This window comes from Siniperca chuatsi, linkage group LG2 (assembly GCF_020085105.1).
Source record: "Siniperca chuatsi isolate FFG_IHB_CAS linkage group LG2, ASM2008510v1, whole genome shotgun sequence".
In the NCBI taxonomy this organism is placed as follows: domain Eukaryota; kingdom Metazoa; phylum Chordata; class Actinopteri; order Centrarchiformes; family Sinipercidae; genus Siniperca; species Siniperca chuatsi.
In genome coordinates, this window is record NC_058043.1 from 13,388,432 (window position 1) to 13,413,720 (window position 25,289).

The 25,289-nt window shown below is 38.1% G+C and overlaps 2 protein-coding genes across 3 annotated transcripts in view; one reads left to right on the forward strand and one right to left on the reverse strand.

The window, feature by feature from the left end:
- Positions 1-5,150: 5,150 nt before the first annotated feature.
- The window catches only part of poc1a (POC1 centriolar protein A), a 40,614-nt gene continuing 20,475 nt past the window's right edge, over positions 5,151-25,289 (forward strand). Inside the window, exons 1-9 of one of the 2 annotated variants that reach the window (XM_044171650.1) lie at positions 5,151-5,380; positions 9,909-9,993; positions 10,155-10,326; positions 10,578-10,757; positions 11,019-11,126; positions 11,419-11,534; positions 13,334-13,467; positions 18,041-18,109; positions 18,361-18,510. In XM_044171650.1, coding sequence (XP_044027585.1) covers positions 5,366-5,380; positions 9,909-9,993; positions 10,155-10,326; positions 10,578-10,757; positions 11,019-11,126; positions 11,419-11,534; positions 13,334-13,467; positions 18,041-18,109; positions 18,361-18,510 — 1,029 coding nt within the window. In that variant the 5' untranslated portion in view covers positions 5,151-5,365. The remainder of the gene's footprint in view (positions 5,381-9,908; positions 9,994-10,154; positions 10,327-10,577; positions 10,758-11,018; positions 11,127-11,418; positions 11,535-13,333; positions 13,468-18,040; positions 18,110-18,360; positions 18,511-25,289) is intronic. The other variant, XM_044171641.1, reaches the window with a different exon arrangement.
- On the reverse strand, positions 6,565-9,380 carry b9d2 (B9 domain containing 2). The gene has a single exon (XM_044171663.1). The coding sequence runs from the start codon at positions 7,255-7,257 to the stop codon at positions 6,730-6,732; it is 528 nt and encodes a 175-aa protein (XP_044027598.1). The 5' UTR covers positions 7,258-9,380; the 3' UTR covers positions 6,565-6,729.

Consider the following 25,289-nt stretch of genomic DNA (forward strand, 5'->3'; position numbering starts at 1 on the left):
GGTTGTGGGAATGAGTCACTGCTGAAGCCAAAACTCATATTTTGCAAATGGATATCAAAAATCTACTTGATTATTTACTAAATTAAGAATATTGCCATTGACCTCAAATAGCTTTAATACACAGATGAAACACATGTACATGTACCATCAAAGTCTAGAGTTACTATCATAAAGTAGAAATCAGAATCTAGTTAAAGCACATATTTGATTATTATACTTTTAGCTGAAGAAAGACCAGTCCTGACTGTGATGTGAAATTCAGCATGATGGTTAATATCTGCAGCTAATAGGTTTTGGAGAAAAATAAATCCCAGTTTAATGGTTGTTTGGCATTGTTTTGTTGTTTCTAGCTTCTGTATGGAATTGTTACTGTTTATAGTCCTAAAACAGGATCAATCACCACTATGGGTTTCTCCTGTCAGATTTCCAATTCTTTTTATCCACAGGGTTTGATTAATGCAAAAATAAGATTTGTGTTAACAAGTCAGAGGGTTTCACACAGTATTTTGTTGTGTAATGTTAATTAGCCTTGTTAATAATTGAACTGTGAATTCTGAGGCTGCATGTGACACTTACATTAATCACGGGTATGGTTCAAACATTGAAAAGTGCTTTGATTTTTGGATATTGTCCTTTCCTCTTTATAAGACAGTGTAAAGAAATTACTAATAACAGTTGACAGTAAGGGAGATAAGATTAGAGCCCTTTGCAGGTTTGAATAGCAGTCATAAATAATGGTGACATTTTCATGAATTTGGAAAATATTACATTTCATGTCAACCTTATTGCCTTTGTTGCCTTTAGGAATTTTCCTCAGTACAAGTAAATTGCACATGCAGTATACACCTAAATTAATAAATCCTTTATACACACCCTTCAGACAAATAGCTCTGTTTTAACTGCATTAGTAGTACAAAAGGTCTTCAAAGACCATGCACTGAGCAAATACTACTCTTTCTTTGTGTTGTCTACCGTGTGTCTATATGGGACATGTAGCCTATATATTTTCAAAAAGTTCCTCTTCTTTTATATTGGACAACTGTTAAGCCATACCATGTTGTAACAGACAACAATGCAATGATGCAGATCCGCGTACGCAATCATAAACAGTTCAGTGGATCTGCAAATCACATTTCCTCATTCATGAGCTACATAGTTTCATTTTTGTCTAGGCTAGCATTGTCGTGATTGTAGCCTTGCCTGACAGTTACGCCTTAAAGTTAAGGAACAACGGAGCAAAAATTCCCTCTCTGAGGTTGTTTGGCTCTGAATGAGTTGACAGAGCAAAGGCGTGTCTTTAAAAACCTGAGGAAGAAGGATGTTGTGGAATGTTTCTCTCACAAAACTAATTCATTCTATAAAAATCTATTGTGAGTTACAAAAGCTATCAAACATAATGGATCTGTTGCTTTCTTCCAAAAGGAACCAAGTTGCTTTTCAAATAATAAATGTTCAGGAACGGTAAAAACCAAGAAACTGTTTGTTTGTGTGACTCAGATCTTGTTTGTGTGACTCAGATCTGTCTACTGATGACAGATTGTGCTGTCATCAGTAGCCATTCACATGACAAACATGGTTTCAGACTAATTATTTCAAAGGAAGATGAGTTGTTGTGAGATAATTTTCTATTGCCAGTCAAAAACATTAGCTCAGCCCTCACAGGGCTTTAATAATTGCAGTGTTTTGGTTGATGTCATGTTTTTTAAATCTGTAAATCCCAGGGACAGAGAGGAACATAAATTAAGGAAAGAATTACAGCTTTTACAAATAGCAGATTCCTTTAACTTAGTCATATAAGTTTATTATATGTAGGTAGTGATTTTAATTACTTTTGGGTCACTTTAAACTAAAATCCCACTGTATTATTTTAAAATGACAACAGCACATTTTATCTGTAACTGTATTTTAGAGCATTCTGAAACTTGGTTCCCCCTTACAGGTCAGGTAGACCCTATACTCACCAATGCAGATAATTAACTAAATAATATATTTAATTATGTGGAACTGTACAGTTAAGATATAATTAACTAGTCTGCCAACAAGCAGCAAGACTGTTAAAGGACGGCTCTGAAATTTTTGGGAAAGTGCTTATTTGCTGTCTTATGGAGAGTTAGATTAAAGATAAATATCAGTTTAATTTCTGTATGTTCAATACAGCGATACTGTCCCTCGGTGCATGACCTAGCTTAGCCTAGCTTAGCAAGAGCTAAGCCTAGCTAGACTGGAAGCACAGGGAAACAACTAGCCACAGTCAAAAAATAAATTAACTTATTAAGTACATAAATACGCAAATTTCCAAAAATGTCGGAGTATTCTTTATGCACTATGGCAAACAAAAGAACTACACAATGACACTTCTTAGCTACCAAAAATCACGTGGAGTCTGGTGAAAGTTGACAGTAAGGGAGATAAGATTAGAGCCCTTTGCAGGGTCATAAAAGACTCAAAGAATAATAAATAAATATCTCCAACAGATAAAGCAAATAACATTAAAAACATCCTCTGTTCCTGAATGATTCATTGTTTGTTTGTGTGTGTGTGTGTGTGTGTGTGTAAAACACTTAGATTTGTTAATCACAACCCTTCACTCCTTTTACAGCTAATGAATATGAATCGTTAGTTGTGGTTACAAGGATTCCAGTTTATTCATTTGTTTCTCTTCCTCTTTCCTTCTCCTCGTATTTATCATTGACTGGAAACAAGTGCTTTTACAAGTATCAAGAAGTACGAACTGGTCCCATCACGTGATCAATACCATGTTGATAGGTTGCATTGCATGGTCTTGCTTTACACTGCTGTGCATAGAAAGTGTGTAGTGTACAGTATTGTACTATTCATAAGACAATATAAACGTATGTGTGTGTGTCATACTGAGAAAGAGTTTCCCCTTGGGGATCAACAAAGTATTTCTGATTTCTGATATGGAGTTAGCTGTCTGCTTTACTGTAATTAGTGTGAGGCTGGCAGAAGGGGAAATTTGTTTCATGTTTTGTTTCTTCCATTAAAGCAATTAAATTCAAAACGACTACCTGCTTTTATTATAGTATGTACAATATGTAGGAAATTCCTGACAACTCTCTTGGGTTGAACAGGAATTAGCACCTTCAGGGAATGCGATCCTTGACTCACACGCAACATAGTTTTTAAAAGGAAGTAAATATCTTTAAAAAGGAGTTAAGCAGCTTAACAAAAGCCTTATCTGAACTCACATCTGTTTAGTAGGTTTTGTAAATGACTTTGAATACTCTGCAAAAGGCCTTACAAGCAAATATTGAACTTCTTTGAGTATTTTCTTAACTTCTTTCTTTTTGCGAATACATCCTAAAACCAAAACATGACTACATGGTGTGAAAATGATGTGAAAACAATATAATTACAGCCTGTCATACTAAGTATGGGGTAAGGAAGGGAACTTATGATAGTATTTGTGGTGTGAATTGCTGGCTATGTGACATAGCAACCTTCCAGCTGAAACGGCCACAGGGGATTTGGTTAAAGAAAGGGTTTTTGTTGACACTGAATAGGTCAGCACAATGGGTTATTTCTTGAGTGAATTGCCCTTGAAATACCACACTTGAATACTTAAATCAGCATTTGTGTATTTAGTTTCTGTTTACTCTTTACACCTGTTTACATTTTCGTAGCCAAGCGAACGGCATACATATTGTGTTCTGAATAAATGTTTTTTTAGACTTCTCTTATTGGCAGTATGCCAGGTGATATTGTGTAAAACAAACAATATTTAATTTAATAAACAGTTTATTCAGTTAGGTGACCTATGTGTTTAATATGGTGACAACATACTGAACATTTGCATAGGTGATACACAAAGCTGGATTACCTACCAGAGAAGTGCCTCGAGGCCTGAAAGCTCCAGACTTAAAAGGTGTTTCAAGTGGTTTGTGCTAGTTTACTGAAAATTTGGGAATATGTACCACTAAAACACAATATTAACTGGCATGATAAGGGCCTTAAGGTGGGTCCTGCTTTACTACCTGATCTTGAATCACTGTCTTGAGGACAGAACCTGTGCGAAAAATAGTTTTAAGATCTTCATTATTTCACTTTTTTACTTACAGTATATGTTCCATATTCCTAAATGTATGTGTTTAATGAAATTACAACACAGCACATATGGACCTAGTAGTATTCTCCCCTAGGAAAACTACATACTGCACAGAGAGTGTGAGGAGCAGGATTTTAAAAGGGGCCCAGCAGCTCATTTTTGCCCCAGGGACCCTCAGGGAAATGCAGCCATTGTCATGCAAACTATTAGTAAAATAGTTCAGTGTAGCATGTGCTAAAAGCAGTGGTGGAAGAAGGAGTCAGATTATTTACTCATCATTTACATAGGACTTTAAATTATTCCACTACAAGTAAAAGACCCAATTTTAGAGTAAAAATACAGATTAGCAACATGTACTAATAGTATCAAAATAGTACACATTATGAAGCACGGAGGTCAGTGTTATATTATTATGTTATTTGATTGTTATCAATGATGCATTGACACGTAAGCTGTATCTTAATGCTGTAGCTTGGCCAGGTGGATCCAAATTATAAATGCTTTGTAAGGAATCTATAACAATGCATCATATGTTATAAACAACTAGCAACAGCTGTAGCATAAAATGGAAATACTCAAGCAAAGTACAAGTACCTCAGATTTGTACTTATAGGTCCTTGAGTAAAAATGCACTTTTTTCCACCACTGGCTGAAAGCAAAACCCATCACATATTTTCTTCTTGCTTATTCTTATGCTTATTATGAAAAATGACCCCTGTTTACAGTGAAGACTATGTTTATAGATGTAGGCTACTACAGAAAATGCCACGTTTAAAAGCCTTCTATATTTCTCAAGGACTTAGTGCATCAGTTTGGTATAAAAATCCTTGATAAAACCACTACAGTACAGCCATAATGGCAGAGACTTTTAGCGGTGGTACACTGCTGACACCTGGCGGTAACGCTGCGTCACTACTCTTTAAAATGAAAAAATTCACTTGAATATCTAGAATATCATATCATACATTTAGTCTTGATTAATCAGCTGTGTCGCATTTTATTTTATCACACGTGTACAATAGTATTTCTGTGACATCGCGGTTTACACAGAAACGTTATTAACGGTGCAACTTTCCCTTTAAGAAGTCTGACCAGACGCTCAGCGCCCAATCGCGGCGCGTAAACTGAACTTTGTTGTTGTCAGCAACTAACAGCTAGTTGTAAGCTAGTGCTAGCCGGTGAGCTAACAGCACAATATCGCTTGTCTCATTCAAGCTAATAAAGAATTGGAGTACAGTAACGGTTGTAACGGTTAAAACAGTCGCTCTCACCGGCCGTTTGTCTCCGATATCAAGAAAGATGACTTCTGCACTGGTGAGTGTACGTTAGCAGCTGGGTGGCACTTGAGCCTGAAGTTCGTTCCTCGTTTGTAGCTTCACTGTCGCTACCTACAAGTAAAAGTAGCTAGATAGTAGCAACACAGAATTACTTTTAAATGATATGGGAACTGTCTCAATTTACCCAAGGCTTAATCTTCGAGGCTAAATGTCGCGTAAAGTTATTTCAGGCATGTTTTTGAGTTAGAAGGGAGGATCTGTAATTGAAACAGGTGTCTATGACGGAAAGTGCCAGATTGGGACAAATTGGTAATCATGTCACAAAATGGAAGTGTATGTCAGGAAATGTCTACAGTACGTTTTAAGTCAGTACAGGCTAAGTATACAGCACAACTAATTTCAAAGCTTATGAGCAACTAAAACCTCAGAAATAGAAATCAACCCGCTATAAAATGAATAAAAAAACTATACTTTTGTGTGTGTGTATGGGGGGTCACACAATGTCAAAGTGGATTACTATTCTGTCTGCCATGCTTTTACTGCAATCTGTCTACATTTACACTTGTGTAATAAACATAGGCGATGTAGTCATGAAATTGATGTTGTCTGTATGTTAAATAGTTTAAAAGTAACTACATTGTCTCACTGCAGTAAATTGTGCTATTAAGAGTTTGTATTGTATAATTTCGTGTACGCTGCTTAAGTGTCATATTTAGGTTGTAGTTAGGTTGTGTATGGAGGATGGAGTGAAATCATTGAAAACTGGCATGGTGCTGAATAAAGTAGGAGTGGGAGTTGTTATATCCTGAAAGCATAGTTGTTTTGTGTAGATGGTCTTTGTAGAACTTTTTAAATACTTTCAGCAGTTTGAATCAGTTTATCAAGCTTTGGACCAATTAAACAACTATAGTGCAGTTTTTTTTTCTTATAGCACACTGATTCGTATCTTGCTTGTATCTCCATAGCTGGCCACAATTTACTTCATCTATTCACATGTTTATGAGTGTTTTAGATTTGGAAAAATACTTTGGAAAAATACTCAACCTGCTGCTACACCAACTTTGTCTCATAAGCAAATATTATGAATGTCATCCAAGTTCAGAAAAATACACAAAATACAATTCTATGTATTTAAAAAAAAAGCTAGTAAAATATGACTTATGGGCAGTGTAATGTGTTGCAGGGATCTGGGTGGGGGGCGCATATCAACATGGAACCAACTTCGTTAGGACGATAGTTTATTTACATACACTTACTAAGTGATACATACAAACACAAACGCAATTTAGAAAAAAAGTACAAAACTTTACTAAAAACAAGTCAGACCTCCGCCTGTATAATATATAATCCATCACAATATCCTAAAGTCCTTTTCATTTCACCGTGTTAACTCTCGACGCCATATTTGTCGAAGTGTCTCACGATAATGCCTAGCTCCAGCTCCACTGTTCCCATGGCTTCAGTGTGCAGTCTGTATCTGTCCGCCCCACTGTATACGAGGTCCGGGGTGCGGAGCTGGGGACCTCCGCCGACAAACATTTGCGCCAACTGCTCTTGCCAGGTGCCGAGCGGCCTCCAGGTTGCACAGCTTATCCGGTGATGTCCGGGGCTAGAGGGGACATGGCAGTACCCGTAACCGTACAGCTGGCAGCGTCCGAAAGAGTCATGGTGCCACACTTGGAGGTGAAGCTTTGGCCAGCCTTGGAGTCCCTTAGTCGCGTAGTGCAGATCAATCGGGTGACTCCAGTACGCCATGTCTCCTGTTTGGGGGATATCCACCTGGGTCTGACCCTCCTTTAGCCCAGCCAGAAGACGCCATGCTCCTCCCGTATGAATTCCCCATTTGCAAAATAGGCTGTTTTGCGGGAAACCACTGGCCCCAACGATCTGGCCTATAATGTGCAGCTCTGCCATGTTACAAATGCCCCCTTACACAAAAACATGCGGCACCGAAAGTCCTCTCTACTCTCCCTCCGAGTTTAACGGCTAGCAGTGACTAGCACCACAGCTCGCGTCTCCTTGGTAACTCAGCCTGCCGTTCTAACGGCAGCATTGCACCCTGAAAAGAGTTTTCCAGGCAGCACTTCCGGTCACGATGCGTACTGATCATGCATTCTTGAATAGGATTTAGAGACCAAAAGCATGACAACGGCAAAATTCGTGTTAGTTTTTACAACACAATACTTGAAAAATAGGTAATTTGACTGGTAGAGATTGTTGGTGGTGGCACAAATTAGGAACTGCTACCTGGCAGGCTAAGCACAGGGGAATAGACCTACGGTATCGCTGCTTTTGACGTGTTACCTTGTTTGGCATCGTTTATAAGATAACATCTGTGGACTGGAGACAAAATAAGACACCACCAAATGTTAGTTTCTCATGATCAGCCAGTGACGACGACTGAATTCAGCATTACTTCTATCCTCAAAACGAGTGTTAATTGGTTGGTCTGTCTGGATTTAAACAGGCTTCAGAGTCTAGGAACAAGTACACTGTGAAACAGCGCCACTCCATGGCAGCAGTGCTTCCAACTACTCAAACCAATATTTTTTTTGTAGTAGAAAATGCACTATGTGGTCAAAACTGGTCCACATTTTTTATGTACGTTTTGGTGTGTGGTTGTTTTTCATGAATTAGTTCAAAGTCTTGTGGACTGTTTTCCCAGACGAGTGGAGGCTGTTATGGTTGTACATTAATCCCCATGGTTTAGGAAGGAGATTTTTAACAATCATATATGCATATAATAGGCCTTTTTCACAGCAGACATTTTTACTTGTCATAGTAGGGAAGGCACAGGTGTTACTAATAACATTAATGATGGCTCTGTTCTATTCAAGTGTCCCAGTAAGCCATGACAGTGAGCCAGCATGCGCAACACCAGGACCCTGAAACTGAAGCAGCTAAATGGAATTCAGCCATCATTAATGTTATTATTAACACCTGTGCTTTTCCTACCGTAACATGTCTTCTAGAGTGAAAAAGACCTGTGTTTTAGTGAACACACACCTTGTTCTGCTGTCCTAATGCTTCTGGCTACATAATGTATGTAGCTGGATTCTCAGTAGCATTTTTATGACAATTGTTGTATTTTACAGGCAAAAAGTTTACCTTGCTTTACTTGCCTACAAGCTGTCTTGAAAACAGAATACAGGTAGCTGCACAAACGCTTTAACTCATTTCAGAGAATGTCACCAGTTTTTAGCAAATATGACAATTATGGGGTTGTTTGCTCATGTTGCCAACTTTTCCAGCTACTTTTCTGGTCTGGTTAATTGCCCTCCTCACTTTGCTAATCTTAATGACCAAGTAAGTTGGTTTAATGACTTGTGTACATCTGCCCTTGACTCTTCCGCTCCATTCACCTCCAGGGCTGTCCCAGTTATTAATACAACCCCTTGGATCAATGATAACATCAGACAACAAAGAAGGGAATATAGAAAAGCTGAACGTAGATGGAAAAAATCCAAACTCGAAGTTCACCACCTCCATATGACAGAGCTTTTGTTAACACTGAACCAGAAAAGATGCGCGAGCTGGCTACTTCTCTGACTTGATTACTAGCAACAAACACAATCCAAGATTTCTGTTTAGTACTATTAATCAGTTTGTAAATCCTTTTCTTCCTGTCATTCCTGCCTCATCTTCTATGGACTGTGAAAACTTCTTATCATTTTTTATTGGCAAGATCTGAGGTCCAATTTTACTGTTTTACCCTCCGCACCATTCAGCTGTCCTATTTTACTGTCTGAATTTGCCCCTATCTCCCTGCAGATCCTTTTTGACACTGTAGCGCATATGCGTCCCTCCTCCAGTCCCTGTGATAAAGTTCCCACGAAATTCCTAAAATCCATCCTTCCTGTCTTAGGTCCCAGCCTGCTCGCTATCATCCACAACTCTCTCACATCCGGGTCTGTACCTGACTATTTTAAAATTACCAGTGTCCAGCTACTTCTTAAAGAACCTTCTTTCGACCCATCCCAGTTATAAAACTATAGACCGATTTCCAAGCTACCCTTCATATCCAAAATCAAATTTAAAAAAATCATTACAGACCAACTCCTGAAATTGATTGAAGGTCACAATCATAGTACTGAAACCGCATTACTAAGGGTGACAAATGACATTCTTATGCATGAAGACAAAAGTGAATACTCAATCCTCATTCTACTGGATTTGACTGCTGCCTTTGATATTATCGATCATGCCATTTTACTTGATAGGTTACATCACTGGGTTGGCATTTCTGGTACAGCTCTAAACTAGTTTAATTCTTATTTGACTAATAGATATTTTAATGTTTGTATTAATAATCATGTGTCGTCCTCAGCTCCCCTGCTGTGTGGAGTCCCTCAGGGGTCGGCCCTTGGATCAATACTCTTCTCATTGTACATGCTTCCTCTGGGTCATTTGTTCAGCCGCTTTCATGTCATGTCATATCACTGTTATGCCAATGATATACAGATCAGTTTCTCTGCCAAACCCAATAACCTGAATCAACTGTCCTCCCTCTATGATTGCTTAGCCGCCTCCACCTACTTACTTACTTACTTACTTTCTCCATACAGTGTGATCCAATTCTAGAGAGACATTTCAAGGGTCACAGGGACACTGTGACAAGTGTGGACTTCAGCTGCAACACGAAGCAGATTGGTAACTGCTACTTCTTTTTTCTCTGTGTTTGTCTGTCTGTGGCCAGATAATTTGCTGCAGCTGTTTGCTGTTGTCTTTTTATTTTATGTTCTGTGTGGTATGTTTTCTGCAGTCATACACAATGTGTTCAGTTCACTCACCTGTGCTCCCTCCTCTCCCAGCCACAGGCTCTATGGACTCCTGTGTGATGATCTGGAACATGAAACCTCAGATGCGAGCGTATCGTTTTGATGGACACAAAGATGCTGTCATTTCTGTTCAGTTTTCTCCCTCTGGCCACCTGGTGGCCTCCGCCTCCAGAGACAAGACTGTACGTCTTTGGGTGCCCAGCATGTGAGTTTTGAAGTATTTCACCTTTGTTTTTTAGTACATCTCTTATCATCTCTCATCATTATTATTATTATTGTTATTATTATTGTATTCCACTAGAAAGCTACCACAAAGGACAATGACGCTGACTCATAAAAGCAGCAAAACAAGACAGTTCTGCCAGCACAGAAGAAGGCACGCATTTCTGAACACCCACTGGTTTTTGATTGTTTGTTTTAAACTTTAGTGTTGTCTTGGTGTTTGTGTGTGTACAGGAAGGCTGAGTCAACAGCTTTCAGGGCTCACACTGCCACCGTGCGCAGCGTTAACTTTTCTGGTGACGGACAGACTCTGGTCACAGCCTCTGACGACAAGACTATCAAAGTCTGGACTATCCACAGGCAAAAGTTTCTCTTCTCTCTCAACCAGCACATCAACTGGGTCCGCTGTGCCAAGTACGATGCACACACACATACAGTTTTCGCAGATTTATATCATTAGCTGCTTCAGATATTTCTACTTCTATTGTTAGTTGCATTTGTGTTATTTGTGTTATTTATATTTATATATACAAAGATTCTATACTACTTCTCTTTCTGAATTGTTTTACAACTTTAATGAATACATGTCAATAGTAAAACTGAAGCTGAAGACTCAGATTATGGCCAGTTTTTGATGTAGAATTTCATATAAATACATTTATACATTTCTTGCAGGTTTTCTCCAGACGATCGTTTGATTTTGTCGTCCAGTGATGATAAGACTATAAAGCTATGGGACAAGAATAGCAGAGAGTGTATTCATTCTTTCTATGAACATGCTGGGTGAGCACTTGAAACCAGAATTGCAGTGAGACAACAAGCAGAATCCATATTTTTTTGTCAGTGTTTCCTATGGTATTTTTGTAAATGTTGAGGATTTAGAGCATTATCTACTGTGTGTGTCGTGTAAAAATATTCCAAGTCAAACATTTTCTCTGGTGGGTGTTTCCAAGTAATATTTTAGAACAAAGGTTTTGTGTTAGTTGTATTAACCTGCGAGTAATGAATTTTAAGTACTGTAAAAGCTTGTCCAAAGACCTAATTTCATTAAATGTCATGTTTTCTTTTTCCCAAGTTATGCAAACCATGTGGATTTCCATCCCAGTGGAACATGCATCGCTGCGGCCAGTACTGACAACTCTGTCAAGGTGTGGGACACCAGATCCCATAAGATGCTACAGCACTACCAAGGTAAAGACACCTCAAAAACAGTATAAAGGAAGTATTTATTTAACAATGAAGTCATTTGAAGAGCACGGTCAGTTGCTACAGCAAAACCACAAATTGCATTCAATCACTGCATATTCGTAGCTTTAATGCAAAGCTGTTATTTGCATGAATAAATGACAACCGCATCAACCCTAAAGACATACTTCAGCATTCATAGAAGCATTTACTACATGCTGCAAGACTCTCAGTTTAGCCACTCATGATGCCTTATAGCTGTTACATTATTGGAAGTTTTATGCTTAAACAACACAGGTGACTTTTACAGGCTTTTATAATATGCTGGATCCCTAACACAATAAAGGCAAGACCACAGCCCAATATTTGTGTTTGGGAGAAAAATGTTTTAGGCTTATATGGCAAAGACTCTGCAATACAGTTAAAGTAAAGCCTCACATTTAAACACAGTGAAAAATACAGCTGAGGTTATGAGAAATTACTGAAATAACACCAAGATAAAATTAAGCTTTAAAAGCATCACGATTAAAGTGGTAATCAAGATTCATGATTTCTTGCATATTCAATAAACCAAATGTAGATGCCCCTTATCAGTCTGCCAGTGAGTCTGATTGTTCTAATCAGCTCTCTTAAATGGATTTGAGTTGTGAGATCTAATAATGGATAATCACATCTGTCTGAGGAGATGGGGCATGAAGATAAAAGCTTTTCCTCTTCTCTCGTTTCTTCTCCTTTCCACTGTGTTTCATTTACTTAATGCAGTTAATTACCAATTGTGCCAGCTAAAGTGTAAAATGGTGGTTAAAATGTGGTGTGGTTACTGTTAGATACCCATGGGAATTATTTGTAATTGGTAGTATGTTTAGTTGTCTTTTAGTCATCTTAGCTTGCAGTTGGGTTGTTAATTCACCTGTTTTTGTGTTTATTGGATTTTTTTATCTTTCTCACTATCTGAACCTAAGTCATATCCAAAGAATACATTCCTTTTGCTCTCAGTATAGTTGGATGCAGCTTTTCAGCATCTCTTTGCAGCTATGGTATCAATATACCTTCTATGTGTCATAGCATCTTGCAGCCAGCAGAGGGACCATGTTGCTCGTCAAATGTCTGCTGTCCTCATTTTGTTTCAGTCGAGAACCCAGTCATCACATGGTAGAATAATTCAGGTCTGTGGAAGTTTTGATTAGTAGCTATAGGCTACTATACTAATGTAAACCTGATGTTAAGCCATTCTCAAGTTACACAGCAACTGAGGCATTGTGATGTACAGCAGCAGTGCACTTCAGTGGACTCCAGGCAACCATGTTAGCAAGCATCTGGCCTGCTGAAGTGTCCTTGAGCAAGACACTGAACTTCTAACCACCGTTTATGTGCTGGTATATAACTGACCTGATCCCATGGCATCTCTGACTCATTCTGAGAGTATCAATAATGTATGGAATTTCTTAGGATTAACCAGCAATATTGTTGATTTTCTTTTTATTTGATATTTATAATGTATAGTATTTTGTCTCTGTCTCAAAAACTTGTGGCAGTATCGCCTTGATAAGAATGTCTTTAAATTGTGCCATAGTCATTGTTATTGTCATCATGATTTTCATGATCATTCAATGTTATTTAACAGGCAGAAAAGGTGAATATGTAAAGCTGCAAAATACAAGCCTGATGAACAACCAATTGCTCAAGGATACACTTCAGTTTGAATTAGAGTAACAAAATGTCTGTTCTAGTCCTTTTATAAAGTGTGTGTGTGTGTGTGTGTGTGTGTGTGTGTGTGTGTGTGTGTGTGTGTGTGTGTTTTCCAGTCCATAGTGGTGTGGTGAACAGCTTGTCTTTCCACCCGGGTGGTAATTTCCTCATTACTGCGTCCAGCGATTCCACAATGAAGATACTGGACCTTGTAGAGGGCAAGCTACTGTATACACTGCACGGACACCAGGTAGATACACACGCGCACACACACACTTTTGACACACGTATACTGTTTAAATATCCTACAGGCCTAACTGTGCAGTTTACCCAGTCATGATCATGATAGGTCATGTCTTTAATCTGCTCTGCTGTTCCTGAGTGTGAGTACCACTGTGTGTGTGGTTTGGTGTGGACAGTTATGTGTGAGTGTGTTTGACATCTCCTCTGTGCATGTTTGATTGTCTGAAGCGTGTATGTGTGTGCGTATTATTCCTTTTTTATATTTGGTGTATTTTAGTACTTGCCAGGCGAGCGGGCAGCCCACTCATGATGACTCATCTCATGGTTGTTGGAAGGAAACAGAACTGTGTTTCTGCCTCCGTTCCTCTGGATCCTCTCCTCCTCTCATCTTCTTCTCTTCCTCCTCCTCTCTGTTTCCATCCCGTCCTTTTTCTCCGAATGTAACACTCCTCTCCCGTGTGTTCTGTGGATGTTTTAGCATTGCCACCATCATTAGCATCCTCATTTTCCTCCTTGTCCTTCTCTATTTGCTCCTACCTCCTCCCTTTCTCCTCTCATGTACTCACATTTTGGCTGGCTGGACTAGTTGGCCGGACGGCTCACTGACTGTATCTGTTTGTTTGAACAGCTGATGGACTGGCTTGCTGGCTAGTTGTGGAAATTAGTGACTTGCCAGTACCACATGTGGTCCATCTGTTTATCCATCCCTCTGTCCACGTTGCCTGTCTCTCATTCGGTCTGTGTCACCTGTGCTTCTCCTCAACCGCTTGCCAAGACTCTTCTCTTTGTCAAGATAAAAAAAGCACTTTTTCCCCTTCTCTCTTCACACCTCCAAATTTGTCATCTCCTGCACTCTGTCTCTGTTTCTGTTGTTCTTCTGTTTGGCTCAGTGGTGACTCCGCCAATCTGTTGGTGCTGGGAGCGCTCAAGGTGTTAATTGTCTCTCCAGTCGAATAGCTTGAGATGGGAGAGACCCCACCTGTTCGGTGTGGGTGTGTAGGTTTATGTGTCTGCTTACATGTGTTCTTCTGCGTATGTGTGTAGACCTATGTGCATGTACTGTATGTGAAAACACATGAGGGCTCTGAGGGAGTGTTTTTTTTCCTGTTGGATCTGACAAACGTGTTGTTTACCTCGCCTCAGGGGAACCTTACCTGGCTGGGTTGAATCAGCCTAATTTAGGTTCATTTGTCTTTCTGCTCCTCTGTCTGACAACTGACTTTCACAGTGTGATCCACCACTTTTTATGAAGAAAGTCTTCAACATAAGTACACTTTAGCTTTTAAAGACCCCATGAAAGAGTTGAAATGCTAGTGTTTTTCCTGCTGGTTATAGGGTGGGTCAGGTGAGACTTGATTTTAGAGTTTGAAAAGTAGGTATGGCAAAGACAAAAAATAGACATGCTGTTCTATTAAAGGTACCCTGTGAAGTTTTTGGCCAATAGGAGTGCTATGGAGCAATGTTTTTAAGAGTGGGTCCCTGTTTTGTTTGTATCTCGTGCACGTGCCCTAGGACGCACATGTATGCATACGAGCGATGTGATACACAGTCCTGCCGATGGTTTCATGCTATTCCACTGATCAACAGGTGGTGGTGGTAACGTGGTAAGAAATGTAGCAATGCACCAACAAAGGCAAGAAAGAAGTAGACTGCTAGCAAGCAAACATGGTTGTTAACAATGTAGGTTTTGTATTTTTCCAAAAATCATCTTTTTCTTTTTTAAGATTTTTTTGGGGCATTTTTTCCTTTATTTGATGTTGAGAGCTGCAGAGATAGACAGGAAAGGCAGGAGAGAGAGAGGAGATGACATTCAATATTTTATTAGGAAGGGAATGCATTCAACATATTTATTTGGCCGTAATGATACACACAGTGTGTTGTGGTGTAGACATAACTTTGTTGTTGTTTGTTGTTTTTAACAGCTGTTTATTTTGTAATGGTTGAGTATGGGGAAATAGTCCTTGGCCAGAACGCATCTCTTGACCTGTGATTTCAACTGTGGCCACTAGTTAATCACCTCAATCGCCCCTATTAAAGAGGAGTTGGAGGAGGGTGAAGAGAGGATAAACATGATTTTGCTGTTTAAGCGCGTTTGCCAAGAGATTTGTCCAGGAGATCCTGTAAAACTGGTTTTATGTTGAAATTATACCCATCAGATGACATTAAAACAACGGTTATAATCTACAAAAACTTTTCAACTGAATTTAGTCGAGTCGTTTAACAGAGGGCTAGACGTCTTTTCTGTTCTGTGCTGTCATGTATGCAGAGCTGCTCCTACAACAAACTAAGACTTCGAAAAAAAGAGAAAGTAAAAGCCACAAGCCTGTGCTCCGTGAAATCTACTTACCAAATCTCCATTATTAATAAAACTGCATGTTTCGATTAAATTTTGTGCAGCTTGCGGACAGAGGACCAACCAGGGACTAAATACAGAGTGGTCTGCCTACATGGTTGATGATGAGCCACTACACCGCCGATCTCTGTTGCTTGGTATTATGTAAATTCAACTTTTACAGTATCATGTGTTTAGGTTTTTTGTTGAATGATGGATTCCTTCTCATTACAATGCAAGAAATCCTGGAGTTTGATGATTTCTAATCTTAAGTTAGCAAACTCCTGCTGGGGTTAATTAGCCACACTGTACTTTCAGTACATAATTCAGTTTACAGGAGGAGGAAAGGGCAGAATTTTTAACCGAAATGCATATTTAGATGTCCTAAGACCAGATGTGTAGTGATGCACTTATCCCATTTTCCCCCCAATATCAATTCTGCTATTTAACATATTAGTTGATACTGAATACTGATCTGATACTAGTGCTCTTTGATCTTTTTCAATTAAATGTCTGTATATCTCCTTTCCTAATTGTAATTGGAGACATTCATACTCCTGATATTCTTTTTTTTTTTTTACGCTTGTGGAAATTTTAATTATTCTTTTAGAAGCATTGCAATCTTTACAGTTTTATAGCAACACTAAGAAACAGTTACAGTATCTCGTGTAGATGAGTGATACATAAATGTAGTGAATTTACATTGCATTTTAAAGAAATAACAGTGTGCAAAATATAGCCAGTACAAGCATGTAATTGTTTTTGTTAGTCATAACTTTATGGAGAGCACCATGTGGGGCCTGTCTGGTTTCTGCAACCCCTGTTCATTTATCAGTACATAAAATGTGCCAGGTTCATTGCCCCTTCAGATTCTGTGTGTGTGTGTGTGTGTGTGTGTGTGTGTGTGTGTGTGTGTGTGTGTGTGTGTGTGTGTGTGTGTGTGTGTGTGTGTGTGTGTGTGTGTGTGTGTGTGTGTGTCTGGCCATGGCAAGTGCCAGCCTGGCAGCAGGCATTAGTCAGAGCAGAGACAGAACATGCTGTCTGTCAGGCCGTCGCGTTGCCATAGCAACATTGTCTGCTTCTCTCAGGTGCTTCTGGGAAACCATTCCTCACCCAAACCAGCCTGTCTGGGTGCCAGCCACAGGACACAGCTCTTTTTTTTTCCTCCCAGCAGCCTCACTGTCTGTTTCTTTTCCCTTTTTCCTCTCTTTGAACACAGTCAGAGGGCTCAGGCGGTAATTGTTGACCCCGTTCTTTTTGTGTTGTGAGGTAGAGAAAAGAATAAACCAAGAGAGAGTCTGACTCCTCGGTTTTTGAAGCTGGAGTCTGCGCTCCAGGTTCATATACAAACACACACACACGGCATGCCACAGTCCTGACATCCCCAGGTGATCCTTTTTGGCTCTGACCATGTGTGACCTCACCCCACCTGAATCTCTGCTTTCTGTTATTGATTGCTCTGCTACGGCCCCCCCTTGCCCACTCCCTCCTCCACACACCCAAACACACACACATGCAGGCGCTTCTGTTCTGAGCAGAATTTTGTTTCCTCCGATGGTTTAAAGAAGAGTTTCCTAAATGCTGATGATCTATAGACACAAAACCCCCCACCTACATAAGTTATATATAACTTTTGAAGCAAGTGTGTTTAGAATACATATTTCTATTTTTGTATTCTGTATTTTGTTAAATTATGTAGTGTTTATTATTATTATTATTATTATTACAGTGTACATTAACACCTACACTTTCACTGCAGCTATATTGCGTGGTAGAAGAAGAATATTTAATCATTCATATTATTCAAAGTTACTATGTGTACAGTTTGAAAATTAATGAATGGGCTGAATACAACACATAGACTATAGCTGCACTATTTTCACAGGGATTATTTCTTTTTTTTTAAAGGCTGCAACTAACTTCTCAATTAATCGTTATGTCTATAAATTCTACAGCTCTAGGTTACGTCTTTAAATTACTTGTTTTTTCTGACCAACGTACAGATATTCAGTTTATTATCACATGAGATCAATCAGTTATTTGGCCACTTGTTTTAGCCCGCTTCATGAGATTTGAACTAGAGTTGCAAAGCATAGATCTGCCTATGCTTGTTGTATATATCTATTCATCAGGATTTGTCGACTTGAGCAAACAATTTGCAGCTAAGAGTTTCAGGAAGCTTCTCTATATGATTTTACTGTATTATCACATCCATTCTCCATCTCTGTTACTCTTTCCCTCACTCCAGGGTCCAGTGACCTGTGTGGCCTTCTCCAGGACAGGAGAGTACTTTGCCTCTGGAGGTTCTGATGAACAGGTGATGACTTGTTCTTCTAACTGGTCCTAAAACATTGAACCAGATATAGCATGTTGATTCTCTTGCTGGTGTCTTGGTAGCCAAAGGTCCATATCATTTTCCTTCCTCATAATACTGAGACAACAAACTTGTAAAAGAGAAAGCAAAACTGTATTTATGCAGCGCATTTCAATCTTTATAGAAAAGATTCTTGGTAATTTGTCTTTTGTGTATTATTTTAGAATAAGCAACAGTTCATATTCACCTTACAGGTAATGGTGTGGAAGAGCAACTTTGACTGTGCTGAATACAGCGATGGTGTCAGGCTGCAGCATAAAACTACTTCCAGCTTGCAGGCATCACCAGCCAACTCCACGGCTCACCCGCCCTTTAACTCGCATCCATCTGTGCTCCATAGCCAGGTAAGTTCAGACAGCTGGAGACAACCACAGCGAACTGACTGCAAATCTGCTTTGATGTCCTGTTTAAATCCAGCAGTTTATGCATCCCCTCTGCTCCTTTACACAAATGACTTATCCTAGACACGGCAGTCACATACCACATATCCTCTCCTTTGCCTAACACACCTAACCCTTACATACACACATTACTGTTGTCCTCAGTTAATGAATAAGCACCTGCACACTGTTTAGACTTCACCATGAAATTTTTTACATCATGTGGCAGATTTTCGGCAAGCTCGGTTTTGATTGTGAAGCTATGTAAAAATTAGTTTTGTCCGGTTAAACTTTTGTAGAGCAGCATTGCTCGTATTTCAATAGATTTTTATTTATTTATTTATTTATATTTGGCATTTTCTGTTTTATTGGATACTTTGACAGTGAAGATACAGACAGAAAGTTAAGATGCATAACAAATAACTGCAACAACCTCCTAAGCCACCAGGCTATGCCCCATATTTCAGTTGATTTTGCTGTTTCAAAATGTTTTTTATAGCACTATGTGATCATCTGGAACTTTCTGATTTTAAGGATTTCCATAACCATATCAATTCCAAAACTTGTTGGCGCCAGAGGCTACAGTATATGTCTACAAGTAAGAAAAGGTTTGGAAGTATTGAACAAGATACTGATGATTTTGATATTCTTAGAGCTTTACCAGTGTGTGCAGCTAATATATCAAATATGTCCTAAGGCTTGCTCAAGCAAAACTCTCACGACGACTTCAAAATGATGTAAAAGCGGGGTCATCTTATAGTTTGGTCAATAGGGTATGTACACACAAATGTACACACAGGTATGTCTATGTACATAAGTGCTCACATTAGCACAAAAAAGACTAATTGAAACAAGTTTGCACACACATTTACATGCATGTTTGCTGACTGGCTCAAAAATATACATAAAGAAACACATGCACATGCACAGATGCCCTTCAGTATTTCATGCTGCCAGTGCGGCTCACTTATTTCCTCTCTGCATATCCTTCCTTTGAAGTCTGCAGTGTGGCCCAAAGCTACATTCATATCTCACATGCAGGGCAAGAAATACCTACTCATTCCCGCAAATACACTTTGATACAGAGGAAGTTTTTTTTCCATCTTTATTTTTATTTATTTATAAATTTTTTGGAAAACTACAATATTAAACGTAAATGTTACCATTTGATATATTGTACCAGAGCTAGCTTAAAGCTAATTTTCATCTGCATCTGCAATCTTGGCAGGTCACAATTAAAACATCCAAATCCAAGGCACATAATATAAAGTTACACAGAGTAGTACATCACACACACACAGACACATTTTAGCAATTTTCTTTGCAGATTTTTCAATTTGACTTTAAAGCTACTGATAGAACTGCAACTCTTTATGTTGTTTGGTAGGACTTTCCACTGAGTTGTGGCTTTCACAAAGAAAGCCGACTACCCAAAGGCAGTGTGTCGAAAGGGTGCAGTACAAACTCTTATGGAAGATTTTCTTGTGGATTTTATAGAGTTCTCAGGACGAAAGTAAACAGAGTCATGTAGTGGAAGAGGATCCAAGCCATTTAATTGTATACACAAGTCACAAATTTGAAAATATTCTAAAATTCTCAAAGCTCAGAAGATGATGTTTCTCCAATATTCTATAGTGATGATACTGATTTGGCTGATTTGATACTGATTTTTAAGGCTTGTTTGTACAAGGACGTTAGTGGTTTAATGACTGTTTCTCCAGTTTGCCCCAAACATGTAATACAATAAGATGTGGGACAGGATCATAGCATGCATAAATATCTTGGCTGCATGCATGGAAAGACAGTTTCTAATGTGTCTAAAATTTGCCAAATTGTATTTAATGGTTTTTGTCATTTTTAATGACATGTTTCTTAAAACTACGAGATAGATCCATTATTACGCCAGAATATCTAAACTCAGTAACTACATCAATCTTTTCACCCTTAATGAGAATGTCAACATTAGGAGACTGTACATTGGTTTGGGAAAAGAACATACCTTTTGTCTTGCCAATGTTCAAGCTAAGACATGATTGATCAAGCCACCGTGTGATGCTTTCCATAGCAGATGTTAGCTTCACCGCTGCTAGCTCAGCTGTTTTTGCATGTGTGTGTATATTAGACATTTCTGACCACATGAAATAGATCTGTGCTTAGCTTATGACTACATTGTCTAATGCAAAGAATATAGAGATATTTTACTATACTACAGGTGAGTTTTGAAAATGTGGATGACAAATTATCAAAATTGAAAACAGCAAAAAGAAGTAATGAAGTATGATTGTGTTCAGATATTATTAATGTCCTTGCAACAACTTACTGTGTGTAAGTGCTGAAATGAGGCACTGACAAACTAAAAGGACAGATGTCAATGAAAATGTTATTCCTTCAAGTGCATGTTATGCTAAGTTACTCCTTATTTGGCTCCTCAAAATGGCTTGTGGTTATGTTTGTTATTTCCTGTCCTATACAGTCATTTTAGTGTATTTTTATATTAGACATTTGTAACTTAAGAACACATTAATGCTTTTATTCTTAATTTCATTGCAGTACATGTGACACAATCCTGATTCATACCGTTTTTATTTTAATTGACACTAACAGGTTTGGACAATATTATGAGTCAATAAATGCCAAAGTCAGTTATACTATAAAAAACATTCAGATGGAAATCAAGCCTTCCAGACTCCAAAGCCCATTTTGTGGCAGCATCTCCTCCATTTTCATGACAGTAATTTAATAGAACATCGCTCTCTGTGTGTCAGTAGGAGTCTGTACTTGCACTGATTCCACCACACCCTTTCTGACTGTGGTATAAATCTGTCCAAGAAGAAAGTGTAGTTAAGAGCGATCCTACAGTTTCAAAAACGTGGGTAGCAAACTTTTTTGCCTACTCAAAGCTTGAACACTTCATGAAACCTAGTATTCAGTTTTAAGTGTGGGTTTACTTGAGGTATCTTCAGACTGATTTGGGGTGCAAGGTTATTACAGGCTCTAGCTACGGTAGGTAGCTAGTTAGCTGTTGTGAGAGTTCAGGCTGATGTATTAACGATAAACACAAACAATGGGAGCAGATAGATTAGTGATGAGACTTTCAGTTTCTTCCTTGTCTGTATTAAAACTGATTATTAAAGTGCTTTACTTAGTTGAAGTATCTGGTTATATAAACAGAAGTATACTGATGGATATGTACAATAATGTTCTGCCCAGTCCAATTCATTATTGTACATATCCATCAGTATACTTCTGTTTATAGTAATGCCATCTGTATATAATGTCCATAGTACCAATATTTTCATTATACTGCTCTATCCTGCATTTATGCACACACTTTATATCCTGCACTTGCTTATTGCACTTCTGGTTAGACCTAAACTGCATTTCGTTGCCTTGTGCTTGTACATGTGTAATGACAATAAAGTTGAATCTAGTGACTTTCTATAGTTCTATGGGACAGCCTGTTAGAGGTGTACTGTATAAGCTCACCTATCTTTAAAACTTACAGTACATTATTATTATTATTATTATTATTATTATTATTATTATTATTAAAGGCATGATGCATTTTTTTTTCTTTGAGTAGTGTTAAAATCTGCATCTGATATGTTTGTTGCTTGCTTGGTCACAGAAAAAGAGGGACACTTGGTTTTATCAACAAGTCGTCTGAACTTAGTTGTTTTAAACTCATTGCTGTCACAGCACATGAGGAGCGTGCTCCATATGGTCCATATGGTAATGATACTAAATCTGTGCTGTTCACAGTTCAAACTATAGCTGCAACTAACAGCTGTTTTCATTATCAGTTAATTTGTTGATTTTTTTTTTTCAATTAATCATTTAGTGATTTATTCATTACTGCAATCTACTCTTTTCAGTTTAAAATTCCCTATTTATTGATATTGATATTTATTCATACCTCTATTACTGCTGTGCAATATCCTCCTTCATTATATTCTTAATAAGCTACATTTAACTTGACAGTTCATGCACTATTACCTTATACCGTATTATTATCGTCAACCGGTAAACCCACTTTGTACTTCACACTTATTTTATTGTATACTTATACCCACTTGGTACTTAATTTATTTTATGACCTGTATTATAGTGTATTATATTGTTTGCTTAGTACTTATATTCCTGTGTGCACTGACGTGATAGTGAGCTTCAGGTTCCCCTCGGGGATCAATAAAGTATTTCTCATTCTGATTTTGATTCTGATTAAAAAATTTACTCAAACACAGTTCCCATGAGCCCAAGGTGACATTGTCAATTTTTTCCGACCATTAGTCCAAAACAACAAAATATTCAGTTTACAATGAGATAAAACAGAAAAAAGCAGCAAATCCACACATTAGACAGTCTGGAACCAGAAAATCTTTTGCATGTTCACTTGATAATGACTTAAACGATTACTCTTTTATTAAAATAGTTTTGTGTCTGTGTGCAAAAAAAGTTTAAAAAAAACATGGAGGTGACAGAAAAGATCAAACAATAAATCAAAAGATAAATGATTAGAACAAATAAAGTGAGAGAGTTGTGCAGCCATTAGCAATGTTTAAATATTAAAAGACGTTGTCAGATGTCACTCACACACACACACACACACACACACACACACAGACACACACACACACACTCAAAGGGGACAGTGTGGCACAGGCTGGCTGGGGAACCTCAGGGAATGGTTTGGATTTCAACCCCTTTAACTGCTACAGTGTTACTTACACATCAACAAGGGCACAGCCAAGGTCCTCTCTCACTCACTCACTCACTCACTCACTCACATTCTCTCTCTCTCTCTCTCTCACTCACTCACTCACTCACTCACTCACACACACACACACACACACACACACACACACACACACACACACACACACACACACACACACACACACACACCCTTTCTTTGCTTTCTCCTATTGTTTGCTCTGCTAGAAGTTTAGATCCACCCACAGTGATGTTGCCCTGCCTTTACACTTTATTGGAAATCCAGAATACCATAATTAATGATGTATGTAACGGGTAAAACAAATAGACATGGTGTAATATTAAATCAGTAGTATAAATACTAAGTTAGTTAATGTTTTGAAAGGCAAAACTTATGACTAACTTGCAAATCTTAAAGACCATAGCACATACAGCATAGAATACTTTGATTGATTAATTGATTGATATGGATAAAATACAATGGCAAAGAACAAATGTATAAACTTATAATCTACTGTTAAGTTAAGTGTGTTGTCTACCTTGAATGGCAAACACATGGACTTTTTCAGTTTTTGTTTTTGTTGAAGCTGTGTGCCAGCAATAATATGTTACATTGAAACTTAATTCCAAAAGATCTGGGAAAATTTCCAAAAAATGTTCCCTCAGCAGCTCAGTAAACAACAGAATCAGATGTTTCTCTATAGATTATTTTTTTGTTTACCTTAGTCAAACTAGTAGTTAAACCAAAATCTTATTTATCAGAAAGCTTCAACAGTCAACTTATGCCCAGTTTTGGCGAATAGCATTTTGAAGCAAGTGTTTAAGCAGATCTTACAGTGTAAGTTCAAAGCTTTTAATGTCCTTTTAAACACCAGTTTTCTTCATGCCATCCATGGACACTTCAGGGCTGTTTTTCTTCTTCTCTGTCTGACTCTGTCTTTCTCTCTCACTGTTGTGATACAGGATTGTAAATGGATTTTAATAGCTCTTTCACTGGACAGCCATTATTACAGACATGCCTCAAAGGGTGATTAGAAAATGGGCAGTTGGACCACGTAGAGAGAGATGATTAGTGCAATGTATGAAATGTATTCTCTTCTTCTGAGAACTACTGTTCTTGTAAAACCCCACTGAACCATTCATTGGAAAAGAAAGGTTTCACATCTGCTTGACTGAAGAAATGAGGTGCAAGACGGTTCAAATCTGTTTTGTTTTTTTGTTGTTTTTGGCTCTTTATCATCTAAATAACATGCATTGACACGACACATTTGTAAATGATGGTACATGTATTTGTACTGTATTTTATAAAAGTCCACTAACCACTAAACATTTTACTAATCTCTATCAACAAGAACATAGCTGGAAAGGTAAAAAGGAAAATTTTAATTAATTTAAATTAAAGCAAAATTCTGGTATGTTTGAACCTGGGTGTTATTCACATAATTGTGGCCATTTCAGAAACGAGGACACCCACAAAACAACATATATTGGGGTCAAGCAGCACCGGCTTCCAAATCAACTTAAATTTTAGATAAATCATTTCAGATGGTTGTCCCTGAGTCCAGCCAAAAGAAAACACACAAAGTAGCAAATTATATGATATATTGGTATTAAAATTCGATATTGGTACATTTAACTGACAGAGTCCGAATGGCCAATTGGACAATTATGAGAATAAGACTCAGTTTGAAAAATACCAGTTTTTCACTCCTTTTTTTAAACTCCATTGGCAGAATTTTTTTCTTCTTTTTAAGTAAATTAAGTTTAGCTGAATCTTAGATAAAATTACTTGTTAAGATGGATTCTTTTTGCAGTGTTTAAGCTACCGAGCTACCCCAGTGTTTGAGCACAGTTGTTTTGTGGATATTGCTTTCACTGTGAGGGTTAAACATGGGAGTATAGTGTAGTATGCAGTGTAATGTTTATTGCACTGTAAACCATGCATATGCACAGTCACTGGCATTTCATAATTACATAATCTTGATTGACATTTCAAAACCTGTAATTACAATAGCTACATGAAAATCAAT

Excerpts from the sequence above, each read along its gene's own strand:
- b9d2 (XM_044171663.1), bottom strand. The coding sequence starts at position 7,257 with ATGGCAGAGCTGCACATTATAGGCCAGATCGTTGGGGCCAGTGGTTTC.